Source organism: Phodopus roborovskii, unplaced genomic scaffold (assembly GCF_943737965.1).
Source record: "Phodopus roborovskii unplaced genomic scaffold, PHOROB, whole genome shotgun sequence".
Lineage (NCBI taxonomy): Eukaryota > Metazoa > Chordata > Mammalia > Rodentia > Cricetidae > Phodopus > Phodopus roborovskii.
Window position 1 is genome coordinate 11,258,745 of NW_026126558.1, and position 12,273 is coordinate 11,271,017.

General features: G+C 45.7%; 1 protein-coding gene across 1 annotated transcript; it reads left to right on the forward strand.

Moving 5' to 3' along the window:
- The first annotated feature begins 360 nt into the window (after positions 1 to 360).
- Positions 361 to 11,938, forward strand: Sdr42e1 (short chain dehydrogenase/reductase family 42E, member 1). The gene is made up of 3 exons (XM_051201392.1): positions 361 to 520; positions 8,790 to 8,883; positions 9,962 to 11,938. Exons 2-3 carry the CDS (start codon positions 8,816 to 8,818, stop codon positions 11,073 to 11,075), a joined length of 1,182 nt encoding a protein of 393 aa, XP_051057349.1. The 5' UTR covers positions 361 to 520; positions 8,790 to 8,815; the 3' UTR covers positions 11,076 to 11,938.
- Positions 11,939 to 12,273: the final 335 nt, after the last annotated feature.

Below are 12,273 nucleotides of genomic sequence, written 5' to 3' on the forward strand. Positions count from 1 at the left end.
CAACCCATCCACCCACACATTCATCCATCCATTTACTCATCCTTCTATCCACCTATCCACCAACATATTTATCCATACATCCATACATCTATCTATTCACCTGCCCGCCCATCGAGCCATTCATCCTCCCACACATCTACCCAAGGGAATAGACTGAGCCGAACCCCTTCTTTCATCAGTTCTGCACTCATTATCGGGGGTACACAAAGAGATGGAAGCCTGGCAGCCAGAAGGTGGAGGGTAAGAAGAAGAGTCTAGATGACCTCTCGAAGAACTCTGAAACACACTGGCTGGGAAACTGGAGAAGATTAACGGAGTGAGCTGCAGGAGCACAGGTGAAGATTAACAAACCACAGCCTCATCATAGAGATGCGGGGACCTCCGCGCTTCCTAGACAGACCCGGAAGTGGCTTCGGGAGCCAGTTTGACAGCTTTCACTCTAGAGCGTGGGCAGCAGCTACCAGAGGCTGAGTCTGCTCTCTCGTCCGTGCATCTACAAGCCACGCTGTCGTCTGCTTCTGTGAGTGGACCTGGGGTGCAAGGGCTATCGTCACCCTCTTCTGGGATGGCAGGGCAGTCCTAAACGCACTTTGACCGGGCTTGTGACAGGAGTCGGCTGAGGGTGACAGGTGACAGCCAGCCGAAGATGACAGAAACTGGAAGTGACAGTTGAGGGTGACAGGTGGCATTTGAGAGTTACAAGTAGTGGTTGAGGGTAATAGCTGATGGTTGAGGGTGACAAGTGTCAGCTGAGGATGACTGGGACCTGCTGAAGGTGACGAGTGGCTGTTGTTGAGGGCAACAAGTGACATTTCCGGGGTATGGTTGTGAGTAGCACCAGCCTAGATGGCAGGAGCATGCTCTCTCTATTTCCCAGGTTGAGCCATCTAGAATGTCAAGTTCTTAGACACCAACTCTCCTGTTTTTCCTTTGGCTTTTTTATTTAATTTTAAAGACAGCAGACTCCATGCACAGCCTCCCACAGGCACCAAGCCAGAAGCAACACAAAGCTTTCTTTAATATCACATGGGGAGGGGGAGAGTGTGGCACTCTTGCTTTGTAATAAATGATTTGGATTTTCCCGTTACAGTGGCAAACTGAGGTGCCAGTTAAAATGATTTTATAATAAAGAGGTACATATTAGATTGTGTTAGACAAGGTGTATGAGTCATATTTAAAAGGAGCCACTGTTATGATGAAGTGGTCAGGGCTTGTCCCAACACCAATGTTAGGCCCTAGACATTGAGGTTAAGAGTCAGCCAGAACCGATTCAAGCTCTGGGTACAGCTGAGCCTGCATGATTTGTAAGCAAGGTATCAGAGTTGTTTTCCTCATCTCTGAGAATCAGATGAGTCTAATTGCTGCCTCAGATTTGTGCTTAAGCACCGGTGGCACACCTTTAAAACCCCTTGCCTATAGTAAACAACACATGCAGCCATAGTTGTTGTGCTTTGCATTGTAGGGAGGAGGAGGCAAGGGTTCAGGATCACACAAATAGCTGATATAAATGTAGGGCCCGTTGTTCATGATTCTCAGTATAAGAATTTTAATGCTGTACCACGCACCCCACTGCCTAGGAGTAAATGAGACAGCTTCTCCTTTGCCCTCCTGAGCCATTGCAGAACGTGCTGGTTGTGAAACCAACATGGACTCTATACCTGTTGCTTCGGGTCATGGACTCTGCCCAGCCCTCTGTGGTTGCGTCATTAGTGGTGGAGTCAGATGTCCCTTGGCCCTAGCGGATACATGGATCCCTGTATCCACTCACCACCTATGGAACCTGGAGTTGATCATTCAGTCTCTGGGCCACAGTTTATTCACCTGTAAAATGGAACCTGCTAATTAGCACTGTCTCTTTAGGGCAACGATGAGCCCTCAGTAACATGATTTATAAATAGGTTGCAGTGCAATGCCTGGCACATTGAGGGCTTAGGAAGTAGCAGGAGACACCACTGTGGTAGGATGGAGTAGTAAGCATAGCAACTTTGAGATGGAAGGAGGCATGAGAGTAGCAGAGAAGTCAAGGGCCGGTGCTATTTGAAAAGCTGTGGAGAGCTCACCCCTCTGGATTACTATTGCTAGTCTACCAGATGCTCCTTGTTTCAGAAGATGGTTCTAGAGAGAAAGTCTACATTCACATATAGTGATTTGGCACTAGCAGTTATGAAATGGTTTGAGGTGTGAGAAGATGGCTCAATCAGTAAGGCACTGAGTTGGATTCCCCCAGGTGGCATGTATGTGAAATCTAGTCTTGGGAAAGTGGATCCTTGGGGCTCACTGGCTAGCCAACTAAATCAAATCATTAAATCCAGGCTGTGAGAGACCCTGTCTCAAAAAAACAAAACAAACAGAAAACCTGGGGCTGGAAATGGCTCAGCAGTTAAGAGCACTTACTTCTCTTCCTGAGGACCAGGGTTCAGTTCCCAGGGGTTTACAACATCCTGTAACTCCAGATGCAAGGGATCCAGTGCCTTCTTCTGGCCTCCATGGGCACCTGCATATATCTGGCAGAAACTCACACAGGCATACACGATCACATACATTTTTAAAAAATAGTAAAATAAAAAGTAAAGAAAAGGATGGGGAGAAGGAGGAGGAGGGATGGTTCCTGAGAAACAACAGCCAAAGGTGAGCTCTGACCTTCACATGCAGGTACAAATACACACATACAAGGAAAAAATAAACAATCCATTTCATTCGTCACTGTAAAGAATTGCAAGTGCCTATTGTGTAACAGATATCTAGGTAAGAGGAGTATACGTGGGTGGCTGCACAAAAAGGCCTGACCCACAAGAGGTGATTACTGTGACTACTCAGCAGCCATTACATACAGTTCTGCCTCTTCTACATTTAGAGTCTATACTTTCCCTGTCTTTCACATCAGGGATTCTCTCTGTCACTGATAGCTACATTGTCATCTTTTCTGCATTATATTAAACACAAATGCATCCTTTCCACACCCTTCATGGAACACAAACAGCATCAGCTCTTAAGTCCTGTCATCTCACGTGTTTCCCAGGACCCAGGACATTTACCTCTGAGAAGTACTTTTTCAAAAACCAAAGACACTAATCACAAGGTCACACCCCTAGAGGTGTTTTAATTTTCCTTATGATGATGAATTGGTATGGGGGGGGAGGGACTTTTTATGAAACAGTTTCTCTAGCCCAGGATTTTTTTTTTTTTTTTTTTTGAGACACAATCTCCTCCTGACTCTGGTTCTCTGGTGCTGGGATGATAAGTGGATGTTTTATCTATATAAAAACAGGCTTTGGGTTTGTTTGTTTGTTTGTTTGTTTGTTTGTTTTTAACAGACTGGCTTTGAACTCTCTAGCCTGAATCTCCTAGCTCTACCTTCAGAGAGCTGGGATTACAGGCTTACACTGCTATGCCCTGTTTATACAGTGCTGGGGGCAGGAACCCAAGCCTCCCTACTTGCTAGGTAAGCCTCTACCTATCCAGCCCATCTCCAGCCCAGCTGTCATTTGCCAGGTCTTTAGGCAACTTAGCTCAGTGGTTGAGTATTTGCCTAGCATACTAGGCCCTGGGTCCCCTCTCCAGCACTACAAAAACAAAGGCCACACATCTAGCATGAGGGCATCTTAAACTCTTCCTGCTTTAGATGCCATTGGCCAGATGCTAATTATGCCTGCACTGAGCCAAGATGCCAGGAGGTGAGCGGCATCATGGCTTTGAACCATGGGGCTGAAGGAACAGTATGCATAATCTTAGGTTTTTATTACTGATCCTTATATTTAATTAGGTCTTTGTAAATCTCAAACACTCCCAGTCATATTTCATTACTTTCTGCCTTTAACTCCCCTGTGAGACGTCAACTGTTACCCTCGCTTTACCTTAGCATTATCAAGAGGTCAGGCAGATTTTAAACTTCTTTCTTTCTCCTGTTGGTAATTAAGATTCCTTTTCTTTTCCTTAATCATGTGCTTAACTTTAACCTGTTTCTGAGAAAATGACAGCTCGGGTCAGATGCTGCCTCCCCCATCCCAACAGAAAAGCAATTACTGAGCAAAGCTACATTTTGGAAGTGCCTCCAGTTACAGTCATCCAGTGTGACCCCAAGAGGAATCAGATGTAGAAACTCTAAGCATCTGGAGTGGAGACGTGCTGTATACTCTTTCTCCTCCTGCCTTAGCCCTCAAGGGTATTTCCTAGGGGCTCTATGGACTGTGTAGATCTGTCTTTCTCCTCTCTCTCTCTCTCTCTCTCTCTCTCTCTCTCTCTCTCTCTGTGTGTGTGTGTGTGTGTGTGTGTGTGTGTGTGTGTGTGTGTGCGCGCGCATGCGTGCGTGTGATGTGAGGTATATGTATATGTATATGTGTGACATGTGTACACATGTTTTTGGTGTATGTGCATGTGTGGGTATGGGTGTGTGCTCACTCTATGTATATGGACATCTAGTGTCCACTATTCTCCACCCTCTTTTTTTTTTTTTTCAGGCAGAGCCTCTTACTGAATGTGTGTTTCCCTTTTAAGCTAGACTGGCTGGCCACTGAGCACCCAGGAGCAGCCTATCTCTTGCCTTTCTTCACTGGGCTTACAGACACACTCAGCTGTGTCAGGCTTTTGTGTGGGTTTGGGGAATCTGAAAAGCCCCACACTTAGATAGCTAAGCTCCTATCTCTCTCTCTCTCTCTCTCTCTCTCTCTCTCTCTCTCTCTCTCTCTCTCTAATGTCCTTTTGTTGTTGTGGGTGAAGTGGCCACTCCCTAGGGTGCCCTTTGTGGCTTCTGACCCCTAGACCTGGGGGGCAAACTTTGTTTCCATGGCTTTTGCCTTGCTAAATTGTGGATTTTTTTTTTAACCTTTCTCTTCTGGCCCTCCCATAGGTCAGTTTGACAGGTTCTTGCCTCTGATCTCTCTGGAACTAGCTTAAATAGGCTTGACAAGTTTCCGAGGCACTCGTGACTGGACATTCCTGACCCCTGAGCTTCTGACTGAACTGGAATGTATGGTTATAGATGCAAAGAGCAATTGCAATATTTCTGTCACAAGTTTTTAATTGTAAGAAGCCTTAACCATGCTTAGGTATGCTTTGGGGATAGTTAAAATAGTTTGAACTCTGCCATCTGCCATCTTGTTAGTCATGGTGTCTGTGTGAGAGAGAAACAGAGGTGGGGGTGTCTATTTACCTGCCTGCCTGCCTACCTATATGTTTGCAGAAGATAATCTTGGATATCATTCTCCAGGTACCATTCACATTGTTTTTTAATGCAGGATCTCTTACCAGGATCTAGAGCTCTTCAGTTAGGCAGACTAGAAAGCCCCAAAGATCTGCTCCACTCCACCTCCCAGCCCTGGCATCAAAAGTGCATGGCATGATGCCCAGCTATTTGTTCACATGGGGCCTAGGTATAAACTCAGATTCTTGAGCTTGCATGGCCAGCACTTTACCAGCTGAGCATCTCAACAGCGCCTCCCCCCCCCCCAACACAGCTCTTCTTACAAGGTGGGTAATTTTGAGCATCCTTCTGTCAGAGTCATCACTTTTCCTCCAGCTTCTCCTAGATGCTACCTACTGTGGCCTCAGCATCTTTTCAACTCTTCTCCTTGGCCTCAGCTGAGTATGCTAGCCCTTAGTCCTCACCAATGTCCCTCCCATGTAGCCCCTCATCACTTCTTGCCTGGGTTCTATTCAAGCTTTGGTTCCCTTCCTTAGTGGAAGCCCACTCTTTTTTAGAAAACATGACTGCCCTGTCAGTTCTCTGCTATAAACCAAAAGTTTCCTGTTATCTATGGAATGGAGTTCAGACTCCCCAGAAGGGGACTCAAGGCTTTCTCTATGCCAATTCCAACTATCCTCCTTCTCCAAGTATACCCAGCTACTGTGGACTCCCCGCACACACATCACTTATCTAGCATAGCCTTCCCCATGAGACTTCAATTAATTTGTGATGTGCCCTGAGCCTGTGACAACCGTCAACTTTGTATCAGTCTTCCTGTGGTCCAAACACTCTGAGCTCCCTCTTCCAGGAAGTGCTCCTTGGTGAGAGTCGGAATCAGCCACCATCTTCCATGTTCCTGCAGCACTTTGCCTGTTACCACTCAGAAAAGTGACTTTGCTTCACATTTGGTCTTGTGTTATGACTTGCATTTTCTTTTAAAAATTTTTTTATTTAATATTTTTCTTATTTTACATATCGATCCCAGTTCTCTCTTCCTCCTATCCTCCCATGCCTCCCCCCACAGACCCTCCATCCCATCCGCCATTCACTCCCCAGGGAAGTTGAGGCCTTCCATGAGGGATCATCAAAATCTATGAGTTGTATTTTCAATGTCTCCTGTGCTCCAGACTCCATCCTACCCGTGGCACCATGGTGGGGATGTGGTGGGGCCTTTGGGAGGTGGGACACAATGGAAGGACATTTGATCATTGAAGATGTGCTCTTTAAGAAGCTACACAGCCTCTTCCTCTCTTGCTTTACCCTGCACACCCAGTGCCTCATCTTATGTCCCAATAACAACAGAGCCAACTGGCCTTAGTTTACACTCCTGCAGCTATGAGTCAGAATACAGCTCTCCTGAGAAGGCTCAGGTACTTATCTTGTTCTTTAGACACTGGTGGAAGTCTCTGTTCCCATAGTAAGTGCCACAGTGCCAGATCCCTAAGCCACTAAGCCTGGCATCTGTCACATTCTGTAATTCCACACTTTTTAGGAAGTTAAAATGGTAGCATTAAACAGCATGGACTACAATGACTACTTGACACCTTAGGGCCCTGCTCATTTGTGTCTATCACAGTTTTATTAAACTGTTTATATTTTGTGTTGTTAAGAATCATCCAGAAGTTTAGTAAATATTCATACACATATGTCCATTTCTGGGTTCAGTGAAGGAATACCCTGGTGGAAAAGGAAGGACCCCTTTTTCATGGAATTTTTGTTCTAGGGGAAGGAGTGGGACAGTTTAAAGGCACATGGTTAGCCATGGCACATGCCATGAAGAAGGCAGAGTAGCTGTAAAGAAATTAGAGATGGGTGAACAGAAGCCTCCCTGAAGAAGGTCTTACTGCTGAGGAAGCTACAGCTCACCAGGACCTGCCAGAGCCATATGCCACACTGTGCTGAGCACAGGACACACCAGGGAGCCTGGCATGGTACCGGGAAGTGGAGAAGATCCACATGGCTCCAGCACAGAGAGTCAATGGCAGAAGAGTGGGCTGTTGAGCCAGGCCACAGAGGTGAAGGCTGGAAGTCTGGAAACAGCAATCAGCAGTCCCCAGCATGAAGGATAAAGTCATAGAATGGTGTCACACACAGAATTGATGGCATTTGCTGTCAGGGCCACTCCAAGTGTGAGCATTCTGTTTTCAGAAAGCAAGATGGGCATGTGACTTGGTGGTAGAACACATACCTTGCATGTGTGAGAGCTGTGTTCTAACCCAAGCACTGCAGATGATAAGATGGTTTGGTGTTTAAGAGAATTCACTGCTCTTCCAGAAGATCACCCAGATTAGATTCCCAGCACCCACATGGCTGCTTACAGCTGTCTTAACTCCTATTCAAGGGCATTTGACACCTTCTAACCCTCACAGATACTTCATGCACACGGTACACATGAAAACATACAGGCAAAACTCTCATACACATAAAACAAAGAAACACACACACATATATATGTACATATGTGTGCACACACAGATATTGTTAGTTAGAAGGTCACCATTTGATATATTAAAGAGGTGCTCTTTCATGTCTTGGTCTTCACAAATTTTCTTGTAGTATAATAGTGGCACTTGCTCCATGGAAACCAGCTGCCATCTCTGCACCATTTTTCCCAATTCTCTGAATGGTTCTTGCCCCTGTTCTTTATATCCTCACACCTCTGAGACCATTGGTGAGCCTTATCTACAGCTGTGATACTTCATGAGTGATCTGGTTAGCCTCACTGGCTAGAGACACAATTTCTAGAACATATTGACCTCTGTAACCCTGTGTCTTGAGAGCTCTAATCATGGCTATCTAAAAAATAATGATTTGACACACATCAGAGCCTGGGAGAAAGGAAACAAGAAATGACATCTATGGGGTAGCCATACCATGCAGTGTGTTTGGAGTATTTAGTCTACATTGTCCCATCTTGTCTCTATAAGCATGTAAGCTTGTCCTCAGCTCAACTTTTTGAATGAAGCCACAGGCTCAGAGTAAATTACTGACCTAAAGTCATACAATTAAAGAGAGCCCATTCTCTTTCTGCCAAGTCCATGTTTCAGGGCTTAAGAATATGGGCTCATGGTGTCGGCTATCCATTGGGTATGCAGGGGAGAGTTATTTACTCTGGGTTGGAAAACGGGGTGACAATGGTGGGTTTGTTTTTGTTTTTGTTTTTTGGTAGATCCTGTGCTCAAAAAGTGCTTGGGGTGGGGGGGGCCGTGTGACACTAGTAGTGAGTGCCACAGTGTATCTCCCTTTGTCTTCGCTTTCTCTTCTAAGTGCTGCTGCTTTTCTAGAAGTGTGAAGACATCCTGAAATAGAACAGCACACAGCTTACAGGAAAGTAAGGTTTAGAGAGAGCGGGTGTCTCAGCCAAGAAGTGAAGGGTGCAGCTAAAGTAGCAGAGGTGTGACTGGAGCCACACGTCTCAAAGTTTCTCCTGCACTAACAGATTCTTTTGTTTGGGTTGAGTGTCTAGGCACTGGCCACATAAGGCCACATAACCAGAAACTCACACATGCTGGGTACGTGCGCGTCCACTGCCTTTTCCTTCTTGTTAGCTCAGAACCAAGATGAACATGTTTATACAGGGTCATAATGTTGTGGCTTCTTCTTGCAGGTCCAGTTGTCATTTTGCTGCCTCCTATGGACTCTCCGAGGTTCCCAGAGGAAACCGTCCTCATAACAGGAGGAGGTGGATATTTTGGCTTCCGGTCAGTTCATCTACAAAATATACTCATGGAATTATTTTACTGGAGAGTTTTCAAGTCTCGTGGGCTTTGACATGTCTGTATGGTGCTGAAATAGAAGCAAACTCTGCTGCTCACTGCTTAGACTTGAAAATTGTAAAGCACAGACTTATTCCACTTCAAGAGAAATTATGTTTTAGTATGTGTACCATTTTCTGCCTGTATGTATGCCTGTACTCCAGATGAGGGCACCAGATCTCATTGTAGATGGTTGTGAGCCATCATGTGGTTGCTGGGAATTGAACTCAGGACCTCTGGAAGAGCAACCTGTGCTGTTAACCTCTGAGCCATCTCTCCAGCCCCCTAGAGTTACAAGTTTGTTTGTTTGTTTGTTGTAGCTTTTTTTTTCATTAGGTTTTTACTATAGTTACTAAGTTACAACAAAGGCTATGCACTTTTAAGGAAAATTATTTTTTAAACCTGTAAATGGGGGCCTGGTGATTATTCATTTCACCCAAAGTGTTTTTTAAGCCGAATTTGTTTCTTTTCTCATCACTGTGACCAAATACCTAACAAGAAGTAGTTTAAGGGGTGGGGGGCATTTAGCTGGACTCATGGTTTAAAGGGGAGGACTATGGCAGAGGAGCATGAGGCAGCTGCTCACAGTGCCCCTGGAATCGGAAAGCAAAAAACCAACAGGAGGCTAGGTCTGTCTACCATACTCAAGGCCTGCCTCTGGTAGCCCACTTCCTCCAGCAAGGCTCCAACTCTTAAGGTTCTATAAACTTCCAAAATAGCACCACTAGCTGGGAACCAAATACTCAATGACATAAACCCCTGGGAGATGCTTCATATTTACAACACAGTAGGCATTCTGTCACAGAGACACCACTATCATTTATGTTTTCGAGAGGATTCCTGTTTGTTTGTTTTTCAAAATTTAAATGAGACCTGTAGCAATAAATATATAAGATAGGTGATTCAGGATGAGTTAACAAGACTTGAGTGAGCCCTACCTTATTGGCAAATTGTTTTATGCCCTTTTCCTAGAAAGCACTGGAGGGTGGCCTGATCTAACTAACACTGATCTTTCTTGCCTCAGCCTCGGCTGTGTTCTGAACCAGAAAGGAGTCCGTGTGATTCTGTTTGACATCAGCCAACCTTCCCAGAAACTTCCAGAGGGAATCACGTTCATCCGTGGGGATATCAGCTGCCTCTCTGATGTGGAGAAGGCTTTCCAGGACACTGTCATTGCATGTGTGTTTCACATTGCCTCTTATGGTATGTCTGGGAGGGAGCAGCTGAACAAAACCCTGATTGAAGATGTCAACGTGGGTGGCACAAACAACATCCTCCAGACCTGCCTGGAGAAAGGAGTTCCCAGGTTAATTTACACAAGCACGGTCAATGTCATCTTTGGGGGTCAAGTCATCAGGAATGGGGATGAGTCTCTACCTTACCTGCCTCTTCACCTGCACCCAGATCACTACTCCCGGACCAAATCCATTGCAGAGAAGAAGGTGCTGGAAGCCAATGGCTCGGCCTTCAAGCAAGGCAATGGCATCCTCAGAACCTGTGCACTAAGGCCAGCTGGCATCTATGGGGTGGGAGAGCAAAGGCACCTTCCCAGAATAGTGAGTTACATTGAGAGGGGCCTGTTCAGATTTGTATATGGGGATCCCAGTAGCCTGGTCGAGTTTGTCCATGTGGACAACCTGGTGAAGGCTCACATTCTGGCCTCTGAGGCTCTGAAAGCTGACAAGGGCCATGTTGCCTCTGGGCAGCCCTATTTCATCTCAGATGGTAAGCCCGTGAATAACTTTGAATTCTTTCGGCCACTGGTTGAGGGCCTGGGCTACACATTCCCATCCATCCGCCTGCCACTCACCCTCATCTATTGCTTTGCTTTCCTAGTAGAGATGACCTATTTCATTCTGGGTAGGCTCTACAACTTCCAACCTTTTCTCACCCGCACTGAGGTTTATAAAACTGGTGTCACACATTACTTCAGCTTAGAGAAAGCCAAGAAAGAGTTAGGCTATGAGCCTCAGCCATTTGACCTGCAGGAGGTGGTAGAGTGGTTTAAGGCCCATGGTCATGGCAGAAGGCCTGGAGATCAAGACTCAGAGTTTATTCTGTGGGATGGAATTCTGGTCATACTCTTGGCACTATCTCTTCTTACCTGGTTCCCTCCTTCTACAGTTCTGAACATATGAAGAGAAAACTACACATAAGAGCTGAGCCTACTCCATAGGATGGTTTTCAAGAATGCAGGTTTTTAAAGATATTTCACATTATTTGGTACCACTCCTGGGTCTTCAAATGACTGCTTAACAATGAGTCTTTAAACCCCATGGCCACGAATAGGCTATTTCCTTATGAATTGTTGGTCAGGGATGCTCCTGAGGCTTCTAAAACAGTGTTGACTGTTGCCAAAGCTCTTGGTTGCCTACCAGAACTAGATAGTAAGACCCTATTAAGAAGGCCTCATACATTTTAGCAGCACATGAAAAAAAATCAAGCTGGAATGGAACTGTATCCCTCCTCTCTACTTGCTAGATTTCATAGTGTCCAGAAGGTTCTATGCATACTGCTGAAGGAGAACAGTCTTATTCCTCTGCAGACCTTTCATACTGAACTACCAATGACAGGCAAGGTGTAACCTCTTGTGCAATAGTAGCATGACTGTTTGGGAATAACCAGCTACTTCCTAATTGGATTGGAGACCTGCTCCACAGGAGAGAGTTTGCCCCTGGTACTGTAAACCTGTCCAGATGCTCATGGCTAAAGAAGCCATAGCCAAGTGGAGCCCACTACTGATATTTTGCTACATAGAGAAGTTGTGCCTGTAAAACTGCTTTCTATATATTTATGTTTATACCCATAGATTAGTGCTGCTCTCAGCTGTGATCAGAGAAGCATCTCTCTGTCGCAGTCAGCAGTTATCCTCCAGAGACCCATAACTGGTCAGTGCTGAGAACAAGTGAGTGGTGAACGCTCATCCATAGACAGGACATCTGTGTCACCCCCTCCAAGTCTCATGGGACTCAGTAGCAAAAGCGGTAGAAAGAATGCAAATGTTGGAGGAAGGTGGGGGAGTGTCAGGGACTCTGTCTTCTGGAAGTGACATGACCACTGTCCTCATGAACTAACAGTAGCTAGGGTTGCCTTATCTAGACTGCACAAGATGGGGCCCATCACCATTCTGCCAAAGGAGGGAAAGGAGCTCATAATACCCTCTCCTCCCTGAAGAGCTGATGGCAATTGGTGGTTTCCTGGTGTGGGAGACACTTTCCCTAGTGGTATATTTGCTGCTAAGATGCCCCATGCTCCTGTGAGCAGTCATAATGCAACTCTTTGGGACACACACACACACACACACAGACAGAGGAGGGCAGTTGTGGTCTAGAAAGG